The sequence below is a fragment of the Puma concolor genome, chromosome E2, assembly GCF_028749965.1.
Source record: "Puma concolor isolate L17-30 chromosome E2, mPumCon1.1.hap2, whole genome shotgun sequence".
NCBI classification, from domain to species: Eukaryota; Metazoa; Chordata; class Mammalia; order Carnivora; family Felidae; genus Puma; species Puma concolor.
This window is the reverse complement of record NC_141681.1, coordinates 6,555,195-6,573,342: the sequence shown is the minus strand read 5'-3', so window position 1 is coordinate 6,573,342 and position 18,148 is coordinate 6,555,195. Positions and strand designations below refer to the sequence as shown.

Below are 18,148 nucleotides of genomic sequence, written 5' to 3'. Positions count from 1 at the left end.
CATTAAGTTATAGGCTTAAATATCGACATATAGATCCAAAGACCCATGTGGACACTGCCTTGTGGTTGACAGGACAGGAAGTAGCTTGTAACATTTGTTGGGGAGGATGAAGCCTCATGATGCTCAACAGAGGAGAGGAATGTGGTCCTTCCCATAAGTCAGAAGGCTTCAGAAAAGCTTTATGAGAAGCATATAGATAACATATCTTTAAGAGAAGTCACTGTATTTGTCCAGTGAAACATGTAGGTGTCTGAATGGGTTCTAGTGCTTTTCAAAGAGAGTAACACTTTGAAGATCTGTAAAGGGGTCATGGTGTGGGTTGAGTGGAGTAAAACAACTCTGGTTCTCTTGTTAGTTGAGATTTTTCAAATTTGGAATATGTGATGTGAAGTTCAGTTGACTGTGCACTGTCAACAGCATGAGGACAGAAATAAAAGCCAGACCACAAGAATCAGGAGCTGGGCAGAGCTGTAGTGGCTGGGGCCCAGGTGAGGGCTGGGGGCCAAGTGAGAAGGACTTGACAGTTGTTTCAAACATGGCTGCTCAGATATTTTTAGAGGAACTCTTAAGCTTCTGTGACTGGGATGAGCAATTCTCTGCTCCATCTGGAATTCTCAGGACTTATTTTTCAAAGTTCTGGAAATAATAGGGCTCTGTTAGTGTTTCCCTATTACAGGGGTATACAGAGCAATCCACTGACCGGGCTAGGATGGGGCCACAGTTGTCAGGCACTGAGAAGGCTGGCCTTTGCCTTGGGAGATCCACACCACAGAGTCAGCCTGGTGTGGGTTTTCACTTTCCTTCAGCGAAAGCACGCATGTACGTACCTGTGCAATCCAGATGGTGTGTGCAGACTGCTTGGAGGGTAACCATCACAGCTGATTACACTTAGAATTACTGATATTTTCAAGACATTAAACCATGTTATACTTTCCATAAGATGGGCCTCTCGATAGCATATAGTTTTTTAATTTAAAATAAAATGCAACCAATTGAGGAAATTATGGAATTTTAAAAAGGAAATAATGCCTTCATCCAATAACTCAAAAAATATGGGTGATTTTTATGTCCCCATGGACAAAAAATAAAATGGACCACAAGAGAGGTATGGCCCTAGTGGGGAATGATTTGGTTGCAAGTGCCGAAGTCCCACTTGAAACAAAACAAGAAAACCAAAAGAAAAAATTAACCTGTTGCTCATCTGAAATGCAAATTTAACTGAGCAGCTTGTGTTTTTTCTGGCAACCCTGCCCAAAGACTGTCCTTCTCCATGGGCACTGTCATGTAGAAGGACTTGGTAAGATTTAAACCGAGTCTCAGACTATGCTTATGTCCATATTCTGTTTGTTTTTTTGTGATCCGTTTTCATTTTTAGTAGAAGCAACCTGACATGATGAAAAAGCAGAGAACCTGGCTTTGAGGTCTGAATCTGTCACTTAGGAATACGGTGGTGGTGGGGGGCAGGTCATTTGGTTCCTCTGTTTCCTCATCTAGAAACCTTGGACAGTCATGCCTATTTCAGAACATTGCTCGGGGGAATACGTTTATGCAGGCAAAATTAGCAGGTTACCAGGCACGGAGCAGGTTCTTGGCAACTCTGCATACTTCCTTCCCTTTTCTCCTCATCATGTGAACAGAAACACCAGTATCTAGTATTATTTATGGAATAGCTATAATTGTTTATGCACCAGGTATAGGATGAGGTGTTGTACGAACATTGCCTCATTTAACTCAAGAAGCAATCATGTGAGAGAGCTGTTTCCATTCCCAATTTATTGAGGATGAAACTGGGGCTCAGGTCGGTACAAGAGTGGGCCAGGGGCCCAAGGCTTCTAAATGACAGATGTGGGATGTCAACCAGGCCTGTGAGTCTCAAGAATGCTTGCTTTCCGATTCCACTCAGAGGCCTTCCGTTGCATGCATAAAGCACACATCCCACTGGGTGGCCTTCTGTCCTGCGCATAAAGCACACATCCCATTGGGTGGCCCTCCATCCTGCGCATAAAGCACACATCCCATTGGGTGGCCCGCCGTCCTGCGCATAAAGCACACATCCCATTGGGTGGCCCTCCATCCTGCGCATAAAGCACACATCCCATTGGGTGGCCCGCCGTCCTGCGCATAAAGCACACATCCCATTGGGTGGCCCTCCGTCCTGCGCATAAAGCACACATCCCATTGGGTGGCCCGCCGTCCTGCGCATAAAGCACACATCCCATTGGGTGGCCCGCCGTCCTGCGCATAAAGCACACATCCCATTGGGTGGCCCGCCGTCCTGCGCATAAAGCACACATCCCATTGGGTGGCCCGCCGTCCTGCGCATAAAGCACACATCCCATTGGGTGGCCGTCCTGCGCATAAAGCACACATCCAATTAGGTGGCGTGGGAAGCGTTTGCAGCGTTGGCTCCATCATCTGCCCAAGTATGGCGGAAGTGGCAAACCACTCATTTCACTGACACGTGTTGCGTGTTCATTGGTCACAGGCTTCCTTCCGAGCACTGAGGAAGAAGAGATGATCTGGACCAAGACCTCCTGCACAGAGTTTCCTTCCCAGTTAGGAAATAGACACAAGGAAGACATGGCATCATACCACGGTATGCGGTGTAAACAAATTTAAACAGAGAATGACAGGTGTGACTTGAGCCTAGGGAGTAAACGAGATTTTAAGTAAGGATGTGCATGGAAAGCTTCTCTGAGGAGGTGACATGGGAGCCAAGACCTGAAGAAAGCGCAAGAGGGTGGGGGCAGAAGGGGTAGTAAGTGTAAGCCCTGGGACAAGAGCAAGCCCGGGGGGTGATGGAGCCCAGGAGCGAAGCCTGCGTGAAGCATTCTGAGTGGAGGAGGGAGGTGGGAGATGAGGTCAGACCCTAGCAAGGGGCTGGGGATTCATTCCTCAGTGTTGGAAGATGTGCATTCGCAGGGGGTTGTTCTGCTTGTGACCCACAGCGCCAGCCACAGCTCCCGGAGAAAGGCCCCCTGTCTCCGAGGAGCAGCCGCGCCTGCACAGGGAAACCAATCACACCATTTATCACCCCAGTTTGAAAAGTAATTGCAGACATATGTGTAAAGGGCAGGGCAATCTTTTCTGCCAATTATGTGCCCTGCTATTAGGCGATTAGAAGCTGGTAAAGTCACAGTGTGAGGGATTAGCAGTACAATCCCCTTTCTCAGCACCTCTGCATTTGTTTCTCTCAAGGGCGCTTCTTCCCTCCCTAGGTGCTGGTCTCAGCTTGACCAGGTGCCTTCCCCCAATTATGTCCCCTAAACACTCTTGTCTTGGGCTATAAAAGGGAAAAAGTCTGCAAGAGACTCTTATAAAACTGCAGTTGAAAAACAAGGCTAAGTCTGCCTGGCTACGAGATTGCAAGCTTGTATTTACAGCAATATTCGCGAAGACTGTTTGGTCCTGAGTATTTCCAAAGCTGCTTATCAAGCAGACGGCGCTGGTCCGTACTGCACTTTTGTGCACATGCCACCCTTATTGTTTATTTGGCTTTCATGCCCGTGCACATCTGCCCATTTCTTTCAGCCTTTTGTTCACTAATCCACCTGTCCTTCATTCTTCAAGCCAGTGTTGAATTAAACACCTATTTGCTGCCTGGCAAAGTCCAGTGGTTAAGAGCTTCAGGGTAGGGGCACTTGGGTGGCTCAGTCTGTTAAGCATCCGACTTCGGCTCAGGTCTGATCTCACGGTTCATGAGTTTGAGCCCCTGTGGGGCTCTGTGCTGACAGCTCAGAGACTGGAGCTCGCTTTGGATTCTGTGTCTCCCTCTCTCTCTGACCCTCCCCCACTGGCATGTTTTCTCTCTCTCTCTCTCAAAAATAAATGAACGTTAAAAAATATTTTTAAGAGCTTCAGGGGGGCTCCTGGGTGGCTTCGGCTCAGGCTATGATCTCGCGGTCCGTGAGTTCGAGCCTCGCGTCGGGCCCTGTGCTGACAGCTCAGAGCCTGGAGCCTGCTTCAGATTCTGTGTCTCCCTCTCTCTCTCTGCCCCTCCCCTGCTCACGCTCTGTCTCTCTTACTCTCAAAAATGAATAAATGTTAAAAAAAAAAAAAAGAGCTTCAGGGTCAAACAGTCCTGAATTCAAATCCCAACTCAGGTCCTCTAGTTATTTTTAGAGTCATTTTTTTTTTTCACCTGACAAACGGAAATGGTGGCAGGATGGAACTCTCAGCCCTTTTAACCCTCTTCATGCAACCTCATGCTCAGCCCTATCAGGGAGGAGACTTTTAGCCTAGAACCCTATCCAGTTGTGGTGTGATAGGTCAAGAGCTGTGAGAAGACACTGCCTGGTTTGCAGGGGCCTTGGCCTAGAGGTAGGATCTAATGGCAGGGCAGCTCTCCTGGACGTGGGGCAGGGAGGAGGATGGGCCTCTAGGAAGTGGATGGAGCTGGAAGCCTGAGAGGAAAGAACGGCGTGGGGGGCAGAGGAAGAAGGGAGCAGAAGCAAGACAAGGGGCCTTCCAAATATGTGTCTAAATGAGTCTAGACCAGCTGAGCTATCCTGTACTGAGACTACTGCGTACCTTGGTTGGGTAAGGGAGTAACTTCAGGGGTCAAGTCCTGGCTCTGCCTCTTGTTAGGTGCAGAAGCCTGGGCAAGGCATCTGACCTCTCTGTGCCTCACTGTCTCTTCCATGAGTAGGACTTCCTGCCTAGGGTGGCTGGAAGGGTTTAATGAGTACATACAGGCAAAATGCTTAGAATGATGACCAGCAAAGAATAATCATGAACTAAATGTTAGCAATTATGGAATTCTAAGACTTCCTAAGTCTTCTTCTGGTCCTTCCCATGTTTCACCAGAACACTTGTCACCATCTTATTCACATTTTTATTTGTTTTTTTTTATTGCCCCCTGCCCCCCCCCCCCCCCCCCCCCCCCACTGAAACAAGGATTTTTGTCTGTTTTGTTCACTACTGTATTCCTGTCTGTACTTCCTGGGACAATGCTTGGCACAGGAAAGGGGCACAATCAATACTTCTTTAATGATTGAGTGAATGAATGGAAAAGTGAAAGAATGAATAAGCTGTTATCCTGTGGACTCTAATTGTATTCTTGATTAGCTCTGAGTGGTAATGGGTTGGCCACCCAACCTTTCAGATACTATGAGAATTGTGATGGTATTTAATGATGGTAATAGTGACATCTACTTTCTGAGGATTGAGGAGCATAATATCTGTAAGATAATCAGCGTATGTGCCCTATTATGTTACTTGTTAGTGACACCAGTGTTTTGTGTGGTGCACTGCCTCCCCCCACCGCCCCCCCTGCCCCCCGCCAAAGACAGCAGGGTGCCGACCAAAGTTTCTGCCCATGGTGAAGAATCCATGACCCATGTAACTGAGAGATGGGGGGATCCAACCAAGCCTGTACCATCTGGTGTTTTGAATCTCTTTCTATTGAGGGCAGTGAAACCATGTGGCCAGGCCCTAGGGCAATAGCCCCCTGGTGGTGGCTCTCTGGAATCAGCGAGAATTGTACCATCTTGTGGCAGGCTACCACTGTTCATATACACTCGGTCTCACAGGGGAGAGACTTGACTGAGGTAGAACTATTTGGAGACTTTAGTTCAGTGAACAGCCCCATAAAATGTGAAGGTACCCAGTTCTGCCACCCAGGGGCTGATTCCAAACCATAGTGATCATTCTCTTCTCCTTCTTAAACTGCTGGGTGGTATGTGGGGTTCTTGAGTTCTGATTACATAGAACAGGAGGCTGGGAAGGGATCTGTGGATCATTAGTGTTAGACGCTCATAAGAGAGGCCAGTATGGATTTTACATGAGTCAAGTCATTTATTTTGTACAGCAATCTCTGATGTAGAAACGATCAGCAGCACTTTTTACTGAAGGGGCATCTGAGACTCAAGAGAGGAGTGAACAGTTCTACAAGGTTAGGGGCAGGTCTGTTGTTCTGTTAACAAACAAAGAGAGACAGTAAGGCAAGCTGGTCAGGAGTTTAAGTTCTATCGGGGAGGGGGTCTGGATTCAAGCCCTTTCTCTACTACTTGTATTTCTTAGATGACTCATTTAACTCTGTTCAAATTGTCACTAATATTGAAGAATTGGACACATGAAAGTGTTTAAACCAGTGAGTTATCACTATTATCAATGGAAGTTAGCTGTTACTTAATTATAATCATAAATATTTAAATCATAAAACATATTTCAAATAAATAGTAAAATAGTAAATTTTAAAATAATAAAACAATTCTCAATTACTGTTAGTTATTATTGCTGTGATTATTCCCACCAATGCAGTTCCATGCTTGGCAGATGGCAGGTGCTCAGTGGTGATGGGTTACGTAGCTTGCCTAAGCCTGTTCTAGTAAGTGGCAGAGTGGAATTTAAGCCTAGGCTTTCTGACTCCAAAGGTTGTGTTTATTAACAAGAAAGGAAACCAAGGCTTCAAGAATACTGATCCATTCTCCATCGTGGCACAAATAGGCCATGGAGAGGGCCTAGGACTCAGGTGCTTGGGCTCCTGGAGCTGGCTTTCTCCTCTTACACCCCAGGGTAGGTTTGCCTATCATTGGTCACCAGTAAAAGGGGATAATCATATTTCATATCAAGCTGGCTAAGATCTAATGAGAAGAACTTGTAAAGGTTCCTGGCATGTAAAAAACATCACAGCTCATATGATTATTTATTAATGCATAGGTATTATTTTGAAGTCCAATGTGTACTTGGCATTGGGATTATTAAGGATATAGATGAGAGTAAGACTCAGTTCTTCACCTCAAGGAGCTGGTAGTCCATTGAGGGGTTCCAGTAAGTGAATAATGACATGTTCTAAGTACAGTTAACCCAGCCTAGGTGGATTGGGGCAACTTCCTGGATGAAGTGGTGTTTGAGGTGGTTGATCCTTAATGATGAGCTATGGCTCACCAAGTGGACCTAGGCCTGCAGGAGAGAAATCCAGGATATCAACATGTGCAAAGGTTCTATGGAATGAAGTAGCCTTACATGAGGTGGGGTGCATGGTAGAATGTTCTGTATCATGGTATCTGAGCTTTGGTGGGGAAGATAAAGCAGAGCAGCTGTGTAGAATCTTTATGTATGGCATCGAATGCCAAGTTAGGGATTTAGACTTTAGCTTAGAGGCAATGGGGAACCACTGAAGTGTGTGTGTGTGTGTGTGTGTGTGTGTGTGTACATAGATAGATAGGTAGATAGATAGGAACAGATACAGGAACAAAGACAAGACACAAACTTGCCATTATTCACTACTGAGTAAAATAATGCCTACATCATAGTAGATACTTGATACTTATTGCTTGAATTAAAAATTGTTCTGGAAACAATATGGTAGTCAGACTAGAAAGTTAGAGGAGACTGGCAATCTAGAAATGAATTACCTAGCTTGATTCCAGAAAAACAGGTTTTTTTTTTTTAAACTGTATCTTGCTGCTTGTTATCAAAATAATTGCTGAATGAATGAATGAAGAAATAGTTGTCCTACTCTATTTTCTTTGTTAAGAGAGGGACAGTTTATGGGTATGGAAGTCATGTTAGCTGAGAGAAATAAAGTAGGTAAGTCCAGAAATAAGTAACCATTTAGCCCTCAAAGAATACTAACGGGGTAATGAATATCTTTTGGGAATATGCTGAGACCTGTCTCTTTACCCATAAGGCTCTGTGACAAGCAACAAGAATTCTTTGTCCTCTCTCTTGACATTCTGTGGTCTTCAGAGTCTCCTGGGGACAAAAAGTGAATCAATAGATTCATTACGAGGACAAGAACCTGGCAGTTTGAAAAGGCTTTAGATGAATTCCTGATGTGTCAAGTAAGAGAAAATATGTTGAAAATATTCTACCTCGTCTTGCTCAGGTGTGCCCTGTCTGACCGCAGCCTCTCTTGATTCATCTTGGGAGAACTGAGTCTTTAGTTCACCCAGAGCATGCCCCATAGCCCATACGAGGTTGGTCTTGGCAAGGAGTATAGACTGTAGTTTAGGTGGCTCACCCACAGGGCCCCAGGGCCCTTTGTCTTGTTTTATACAACACAAGGTGTTAAGTGTGCACACTTAATCTTGGCCATATTTTTGTACAGTGGCTCCCTGGCAGTGTCTGTCATTGTTAACCATCAGATTACTACTTGATATTTTTATCGAGATTAATGCATCTAGAGAGCCACCAGTCCTCTACCTTCATTGGCCATAAGATCATCTGTTCATTCATTTCTTAAAAAAAAAAAAAAGAAAAAGAAATTGAATATCGAGTGCCTCTCATGGGTCAGGCATGGTTCTAGGTCCTGGAGTACGATGACCAATAAACAGATATTTAGTTACCATCATGAAACTCCTATTCTAGTGAGAGAAATGAACATAGAAAGAAGCAAACAATAAATAAAATAGGGACAGGTGATAGAAAATTCCATGAAGGAAAGAAGTCAGGAAATGAGCTAGTGAAGGATGAGCTGGTGAGGGCTGCTCTTCTTCTGAAGAGCTGACATACGAACAGATTCCAGGGGGATGAGAATGGTAGGGAAGTGGAGGAAAGAGCCTTCCAGACAGAGTGAGTAGAATGTGCAAAGGCCCTGGGTAGAGAAGAGCTTGACACAGAGAGTGAGGAGGAGAGCAGAGATGGAATGAATCTGGAGAGGTAGGCAGGAGATAGCTTTGCAAGTTCTCATGAGCTGTGGCGAATTTCCCTTTTCTGTCATGTTCCAGGAGATAGTTTTATGATTCAAGACATACTTGCTTTTGAGTTTTATACAGTAGAAACAGGGGCAGTGTAGACACTTAACATTCTCATGTGGAGTGTTGGGACTGAACAGAGACACTTAGCAGGATAACACTTCACTGCTCTAGGAGATGGATGTCGATACTAGAGGTATATTGTTGGATAGTTTGTCTTGCTACAGTGAATGTAAGTATGACAGACACCAGGTGTGCAGGGCTAGGCTGGACCTCTCCTATGTACCTGATGCATCCCACTCATATCTATAGAATTTCTCCTTGGTGCCAGGCAGTGTGTGGGCAAGTGGGATCCAAGGGGGAGAAAGACAGACATCCTCCTGACCTCCTGGAAACTACACACTTGCCATCTTAATCCCATAAATGCTGAGCTCAAGAAACAAAAGAGTCTTGGATTTGTCTTCTCTGGCTCTCATTTGGTTAAATTCTGGCAGCTGTCACACATTCAGAATCATTAAAATGTAGTTTTCTGTGCTTAACTTGCTTCCATAGATTAACTTTCCCAAACTCATTATGGTGGCCCGACCTTGGACTATTCATAAAAGACCATGGAAACTATTAACTGGGTGGGTTGCTTTTCATAAGAGCAGGACAATTTTATCTACTAGAGGCATTGGCAGATTTGGATTACATTGTAAATAAATTTATCCACTACAAACATTCATGGATCTGCCTTGCATTGTAAATAAATTTTCCCAAGTAATTGTTAAGTGATGGCCTCACAATTATGCTAGCATAAGAAAAACAACCAGAGCAAGATTCAGTAACTTTGCAATAAATATTCTAAAAGGAACCTAGGCATTTGCAAGGAGCCAGCCGGCTTGGATTAGGTAGGTGTAAGGAGAGGACTGTTTGGTGAGTTGAGTAATTATTAAGGGCTTGGATTTGTGGTCAACATTAAACGTCAGTCATGCCCATGTAAATGTCTATGCTAGATTTACATATTCAGCTTCCAGCCGATTCCCTGAGCTATACATAGTCCTAAGAAGGGAGTTCATTTATGTATCAGTCAGCTATTTCTGGATAACAAACAACCACAACAATATCAGTAGCACAACACCAAGCATTAGTTCCTTTGGAGCCGTGGGTTGATTGGGGTTTGGCTAATCTAGGCTAGACTCTGCTTCTCACTGCAGATCTGTGGATGGGTGGGGGTGGCTCAGCTTCACATTTCTCATCCACCTTATACCACAGAGAAGACATGTTGTTTTCATGGAGATGTCAGAGCTGTAAAACAGAAACACGTGAGACGCTGTAAGACCTAGGCTCAGAACTGTCTGCTGTTGCCCTCACTGCATTCTGTTAGCCAAAACAAGCCACGTGGTGAAGCCCAAAGTCAAAGGTGAGGAAGTTCACTCCACCGTCAGTGAGGTAAGGATTAGATGCAGGGAGGGCTGAATAATTTGAACTCAAAGTTACTCTCTTGTACTTTAATCAGCATGTTTCCTTCATCTATTTATTATAAGATGTACAAACTCATGTGCCAGACACTGGTAGGCGACAGGAGAGATTGCCACGAAATATACCTCATCATTCACTGGTTAGAAATCTAAGAAAAAGAGTTCCTGCTCTGGTTATATTCTCTATGGTTTGTGGAGTAGTCTTCCAAGAAGTCTCTCTTCCTTAGGTATGGCCCTCAATGTAATCCATCCTCCAATGTAGCCAGAATGAGCTTCCTAAAATGTAAACCAGACATTGACCCTTCCCTGTTTGAATAGTTTGCATGATTCTCCTTTGTCCGTAGGATAAAGCTCAACCTCTGGATGTTGACATTTAAGGTGATCCTAATCTGGGCCCCCAAACTGCCCAGAATTGTCTTCTGCTTTCCAGGGTCCCTAGTCCCTCCTCCATGTATCTTAACTTCCTTATTTCCCCTTTGTCATATTTCCAGCCTTCCCTGGTTGGGATTACAGACAGGCAGGAATTGGGTGTTGGTGACATGGTGTCATTGTAAGAGATCTTACTAAAAGCACGCCAAGGGGCACCTGGGTGGTTCAGTCAGTTGAGTGTCCAACTGGGTTCAGGTCACAATCTCACGCTTCATGAGATAAGCCCTGCATTAGGCTCCATGCTGTCAGCGCCTACTTAGGACTCTTTCTCTCCCCCTCTTTCTGTGCCTCCCCCACTCTCGTTCACTCTCTCTCTCTCTCTCCCCTCTGTCAAAATAAATAAATAAGCATTGAAAAAAAATTGAAAAAAGAAAAGTAAAAGCACACCAAGCATTATCTGTCAGTTATAAATAATGTCCCTTCACCTGCCTGCACGTGCACATGTGCACACACACACACACACACACACACACACACACACACACACACAGACACACACACACACACACACACAGACACTGCCATTTACAACTTTGCCTAGATGGGATTATAAATAATAAACTTCAAATTCAGTTAGAAGGAGGTGTTGAATTTCAGGTACCTTGTTGCTACTATTTATATTTAGTTTCTCATCAACAGATACAAAAAGTACAACTTCTTTCAAGTAAAGATCCCTGATGGTTTTTGACATACAATGGAAACCAATCACAGTGGACCCCTTGCCTCTTTCTAAACACATCCTGATCCCCCATAGCTCTGGTTCCCTTGACTCCCAGCAGCTCCTGTAACAGACTGTAATAGAATGATGTCTTTCTTCCCATGAGTCATATTTTCTGAAGGACACAAACCATGCGTTTTCATTTCTCTGTTGCCTAGCTCAGTGGCTAATATGCCATAGGCACTTTCTGAATGTTTCTTGAATGAATGAATGAACATATGTAAGTGAGTAGTGGAGAATTCTCTAGAGTAGTGGTTCTCAAACTATGCAAATAAAGAGTTTGTACAACACAGGTTGCTAGACCTCACCCCTGAGTTTCTAAATCAGTAGGTCTGGGAGGAGACCTGAGAATGTTCAGTTTTAACAAGTCCCCAGGTGTGCTGACACTCCTGGTCCAGGGGGACACTTTGAAAACCACTGCTCTACCAAAGTGATGTGGAGAGGATTCTCAGTGTAGAAATAACCCCAGTCACTAATTTTGGGTAAGGGAGACACCTAGAGGGGGGTTTTAATGGCTACTAGTTCAAAGGATAAATCTGGTGTCTGAAGTCCCAATTTTGCTACTAAGGAGGGATTGAAGTCCTAAATACAGGGAAACCATCGAAGTGAGATGGTCTAAAGTCATTCCTGACTTTATTTCTGTGCGAGAGTGGAAGTCATGATGGTATTAATTGTATTCACGGAGGACACTGTATTAATACAGTACCCCAAAAGCTAAAGGAGTGTTTTCTGTCTTATTCTTAGTTGTCTGGGCTCTTCATCCTTTGAGGAAAAGTCAGAAGGAGTCACACCTTCTAACCAAAGATTCTTCACCAAAGATCTCTAAGCACCTATATGCTCACACTATAGCCTCTGTGGAATGTTCCTTACTTTGCCTAATCCTGGTCTAGACTATTGTAAGAAGACCTTGCCTTGTTGTAGGATGAATTGGATGGCCACATGGGAGTGGAGACTGTCAAAGTTATAGGATACTTTCTGCAAGGAAGGATTGAACTGTCAACATCAGGAAGTATTTCTGGTAGGGAAGTATATGTAGGGGGTGGGTTTCCCATCAGCATCACACATTGTTTAGTTCAGAAGCCACTTAATTTATCTTCTCAGTAAAAGTCATTTGGGCACCTACTGTAAACCAGTGTTCTAGAAGCTGAGCATACAGAAGCAAAAAGACAGACTTACCTGCATTTCAGAGAGATAGACAACAAACAAATGTAATTATTGGTTAGGTTTTGCTATATAACTAATCACCTCCAAATTTAGAGCAATTATTTGTTTTTACTTCACATACCTATAGGTTAAATGACCTAGGTGGGGCTCTGCCAGGCACCTCTGGGTTTTTGGAGGTCATTTCTCTCCTACAACCAATGAGATAACCCATGAATGTTCCTCTGAAGGCATTTCCTTTGAATGTTCCTAGTGACAGCAAGCTGAAACACACAGGGCCTCTTGGGGCCTGGGTTTATAAGTGGCACATCGTCACTTCTGCCTCATTCCATTGGCCACATCAAATTCATGTGGCGAAACCCAGGGGTGAAAGGTGTAGATGCAGGTTGGAGTGAAGAACTGAGCAAAGTGACCACTTATGGTATAATAATAAGCAACACAAAGGGCCATGAAGAAACATAAAACAAGTTCATGGCTCAAGAACAATCCCGGACACTACTTTGGGTGACCAGGTATCGTGGGATGGTGTATTGTCATAATCTTTAGTGGTTTTAGCGGGCGATCCCATTGGGAGGGATGTAGCTTCAGCCTTACACTATTGTTCTGCTGTGCAGTGTGGGCTTCCCTCCTTTCTGTCCAAATATATCTTAATTATCAAGGGCTCCTGGCATAGCCGATAACTGTTGTGTCGTATAAGGGCATCTATCTGGTTTATCCTTGTTCTGTGCAAATGCCTCATTACAGCAGCATATTCAGAGGGTACCCAAACTTGAGTAAAGCGTCTCTTCTGGAAGATACAGCAGTTACCCCCTTGCCATACACCCACGTCCATGTGCTTGTACACATAATACCCAACCAGTGCGCGCGCGCGCGCACACACACACACACACACACACACACACACACACGGCCTCCTTCACACAGCCAGAAATGATGCCTTCATCCATGTTAGTCAAGGAGAGACAAGAATTTTAATCCCTGGCTTCTCAGGATACAGCTCCTGGATGTTGGATTATTTCATCAGACCCCAGGTTCGGGGGTCTGCATTTGGACACAAAGCCTGGGCTTCTTGGAGGGGGGTGCTGGCCTAGGGGAAGGTAAAGCAGGGGTTATGAGGGGGTGGTTTCCAGCTTCAGTGCTCACTTGCTGCCATCAGTGCATCCGTCGGCCAAAAGAATCCCATTAGGGAGTTGAAGGGAAAACAATGCAAAACCAACAAAAATGAATTTCTTCTTCAGAGACCTTTTACCACCAGAGTGAAATGAGTTTTCTCCTGTCTTTGTTGGACAAAACCTGACATCCTGTGTTTGGTTAAATGCATGTTCTCTGAGAGTAGAGGGGAGTAGGGGATTGAGGGCAAAGGTAGCATCCACTTTTACAGCAATCCTTGGAGTGCTATTATATTATCCTTCCCATTTTATTGATGAATAAACTGAGCCTGGGGGAGTAAAAGCAACTTGCCCAATGTAAGTGGAATCTGGAGTTCCCAATCCAGGTCTCATTTTGCAGACAAATCTTTTCCACCTTCCTAGCCTTCATGGGTTTCTAACGGTGAGCCTTAAGGCCAAAGAAGACTCTTGAAGTTAACTCCTCTTGACCCTTAAAATACAAGCTGTGGGGACTGAAATATGAAGGGATGGGAGTGGCCCTTTGGGCATGCTCACTTGGAATCAGGTGTGGTTGGCTGGAGCCACTCTGCCTGCTGGTAGAACAACTCAGGACAAAAGCCCAGGACCTTCGTGAATGCCTGACAGGTCCTGGCTGGAGATGGAGTCAGCAGATTCTCACAAATCTGCATCTACCTTCACTGGTATCATCAGGTGCATGTGGTCATCAGCAATCTGGGAATCACAGCCTCCGGTTACCTTTTGTGGGTCAACACATTCATTTTCTATGTAGATGATGAAGCTGAGGTCAGACTGGAAGACTGCCCTTGGCCGAACCAAGCTCTCTCACCTAAGGTTATTCTGTTCTTGGGGAACAGCCAACAACGGACCCACTGGAGCACAAAGACACAGCCCCCGACTCTCTTAGGGTCGTCTCTGAGTGGAAGGCCTCCCTAGCCTCAGAGTTCCCCTGGGACTGGCTGAGGCATCTAAGGCCACTGCAATCCCCCCTGCCAATCTTGTTTTCCTTCCTTTTGCAGTTGTTGTTCCTGAGGACACTCCTGAGCAAGTCACCTGCACAGATTTCCATCTCAGCCCCTATTCTGGGGAAACCAACCTGTCTCACCCTGGCGATTAAATGCTCCAGCCTTGGAGTGGCACCTGCCACTTCTGCTCACAGCTTATTGGCTAGAACGGGTCACACAGCCCCATGCTGACCACAGGGGGGCGGGCAAGTGCAGCCTTGCACACCCTCCCCTTAGGACTGCTTCCCCAACCGAGGGACTGCTTGTGGAAACATGGCTGGATCATTTCCGCCATCTTTATCCCTTAGAGTGGTCTATCATCTCCCAAGCTGTCCTCTGCTCTCTGTCTGCCTTTGTGTCTGCTGAATCCATGGGCTTAGCTCAGCTGGTCCATGACTGACAAGATGGCTCCTGCTGTGGCATGGAGAAAAAACCAGGGTATTTCAGGATGCCTTGATGTGAAGGCTGCCTGACTCCAAAATATCCCCTTTTACTTTACCAGTAGGCAGGTTGGGTGTAGGTTTCCACATGCACGAATTCCAAGCTGGGACAATCGTATCTATCAAACAGTGTGACTGCAACTCTCAAAGGCTCAGGATCAGTGCCTACTTAGGCAAGAGGACAGTGGAAAGTTGAAGAGAGAGACCGGAAGAAGCATCAAGATGCACCTTTCCTGGGCTTTTCTGGAGGTTGTTTGGCCAACATTGCCATCTGATGGGCCAGCTCCAGCTAACACAGCCAGGAGGCCCCCAGCAGTCACCTTGGGGCCATGTGAGGCAATCTTGTGACTCAACAGCTGGCAATGAAGGAATTTTACAAAGTGCATCGGTTTACATTTATTGAGTAGTTATTTTGTCACTTAATCCTTGCCACCACCTTATAAGTTCATATGATTTATATTTTCATTTCACCAGTGGACAAACAGAGGCACAGAGGGTTTGAGTAACTTACTCATTGGTAGCAGGGCTGGGGGTTAAGCTTAGGCAGTGTAGCTCTAGACTCATTGTCCCACTCCTTCCTCTGCCACTTAGATTGATTAAGTCTAGACATCTATTTCACAGGCAGTAATGACGTCTTCATGTTTTAGGCCCTGTGCTAGATGCTGGGAATACACCCCAGTCTATTGGATCTCCGCATGGTCCATTGCTCTGTGTCCTGTTCTATTAGATATCACATAATACATTTATTCTAGGATTTAGCTCTAGGAGGAAATTTTGCCAGTGGATATTTGTATACTTTTTTCTAAAATAAGAACTATGTAATTTACATGTTTCTTATTGCTTTGGGCACCAGGAAGCTCAGATCCAAATCAGAGCAAATATATTAAAGCTTAGGTTTAGCATTTCAGGTTTTTGAATTTTTCCTCCCAGTCTAGATTTTTAATTTTGGTTGCATCAGTTCTATTGCAGAAATTTCCTTTATTTTAAAATAACTTACATCATTTTTAGAAGGAGGCTGCATGGAAATGACAAAGTGAGATCTTTACTGCATAGTCTTAGATTCTTACTGGGAAAGGCAGACCTATATATTCCTCTGACCCTCATTCCCATAGCACCCCACTTATAAAATTCCTTGAGCAGTGGCCATGACTATCCCCCATTCCCTGGGGATAGGTAGGAGCTTCTGAAAAATCACATCCATATAGGAAAAAAAAAAGTTTCCTTAAATCATGGCTCCAACTTTGGTGCCAGATGCACATTTGTGGAGTAGGCGGCCAGTCAGATTCTCACCTGAGCAGTTAATAAAATCTATTGCCCCTTGATGGATTTTTTTTTCTGCAAGCTAGAATTGATCTGTCGTATTTGTGATTTGTGAGATGGCAAGGAAACACCAAACACCATCATGACTTGGGCCACAGTTGGAAAAAAAGAAAAAAAAGAAAAAGAAAGAAAGGGGGGGAAATCCACCGCCAAGTCTTTCCAGGCGTGGAGAGGGCTGGAACTGCTGGGGTCATTTTATTTGATTTATTGGAAATAAAGTGGATCTTATTAACATTTTAATAAAGAGAATCTTTTTGCACTGGGCTGGAAGTGTTCGCCCGTCCCCGGTGCAATTCCATTCTCTGCAAAAGTGGATTCGGCTGGCGTTGCCCAGCGTGATTTGTGAGGCTGGGCCCCAACAGTCCAAAAAGGCAAAAAGGGCTGCCTCCTCCGAGGGGCTCGCTCTGTGCGAGGTGCTCGCCCTGTATCTGCCATGCAAAACGAGGGAGCTTTATGAAGGAATCCGTCTTGTAAAGCCATTGGTCCTGGTCATCAGCCTCTACCCAATGCTTTCGTGATGCTGCCGCTGATCTATTTGGGAAGTTGGCTGGCTGGTGAGGCAGAGCCTCTCCTCAAAGCCTGGCTCCCACGGAAAATATGCTCAGTGCAGCCAAGTGCATGAATGAAAACGCCGCCGGGCGCTTCTAGTCGGGCAAAATGCAGCCGAGAACTCCGCTCCTCCTGTGCGTTCTCCTGTCCCAGGTAGGGAAGAGGGGCAGCCGGGCGCGCCCCGCGCCCCGTTTCTGCATTCCGATCGTCTGGCGCCGGCAGGGAGAGGGGGCTTTCGCGGGTCGGGGGACTGTGGGGCGCGGCGGCGAAGAAAGCCTGGGGCTCGAAGGGAGGTCATTCCCAGCCCCAGAGATCCTCGGGGCGCGGGGGGGGGGGGGGGCGGTTTCCCACTCCGTGTGTGTGTGTGTGTGTGTGTGTGTGTGTGTGTGTGTGTGTGTGTACGTTCAGGGGAGGAGGAGAGAGCTCCCGAGTCCCCCCCTTTTCTTTTCCGCAAGCAGGGGCGACATTCTCGCCTACATCAAGTGGGGTAACTTTGATTCGCCTCCTCCTCCGGTGGCTCATGTATCGGAGAAAGACTCAGTTGGAGGCGACTCCAGCGAGTCGTGGTTTCCCCAGCGCAGCGCCGAACAGGGGGAAGCGCAGCTCCGGTCCGGATTGCGGGCTGCCGGGCTGGAGAGGCCGGCCTGGCATCGCCGACTTCCCGGGGCGCCCGGGCCCCCTCGCCCAGCCCCGCGGCGCGCAGGAAGGCGCCTCCCGCCAGCCCAGCGCTGCAGCCCGGCTGCTGCTGTCGCTCAAAGGCGCCGACCCTGGCCGCGCCCGCATCGGGGTTCTTTTCCTCCCCGACCTCGGGCCCAGAGCGCGTCCTCCCCCGCCCCCCGCCAGGACGCAGGCCCCAGCCCCCCGCGCCCCCTTTGTGCAGCCAGCTGGAGCCCCGGCTCGGAGCCCCGACTGCCGCCTCTGCTGCCTTCCCGGGCGGGCGCGGAGCGCAGAGAAAAGTTCAAGCCTTGCCCACCAGGGCTGCAGCTGCCTGTTAACCCTCGGAGCGCTGAGGCGCGAGGGAAGGACCGGGGATCCGGGAGAAGGCGGGGGGGGGGGGGGGGTGCGGTGCGACCGAGACGTGATTGTCCAGCTGCCGCCTCTGGATCTCCAAGATCTCGGGAAGTTTGTGTGCAGGAAAGCATACTCCGAGGAGGCCCGACCGGAGGTGCGGGCCGCTGAGGGGCACGCCCAGCCCTGTTCTGGGGCCTGTGGTTTCTGAGAGAGCAAGGCTACTCCGTCCCCGAGGCTTCCCTTGAAGCCCGTGGGACTCGGGATGAGCTGGCAGCCTACAAGTGGGTGGG

At 46.6% G+C, this 18,148-nt stretch overlaps 1 protein-coding gene across 1 annotated transcript in view; it reads left to right on the top strand.

The window, feature by feature from the left end:
- The first annotated feature begins 16,812 nt into the window (after positions 1-16,812).
- CDH13 (cadherin 13) overlaps positions 16,813-18,148 on the top strand; it is a 1,039,261-nt gene continuing 1,037,925 nt past the window's right edge. The window contains exon 1 of the mRNA XM_086688815.1: positions 16,813-17,000. Coding sequence (XP_086544941.1) covers positions 16,956-17,000 — 45 coding nt within the window. The 5' untranslated portion in view covers positions 16,813-16,955. The remainder of the gene's footprint in view (positions 17,001-18,148) is intronic.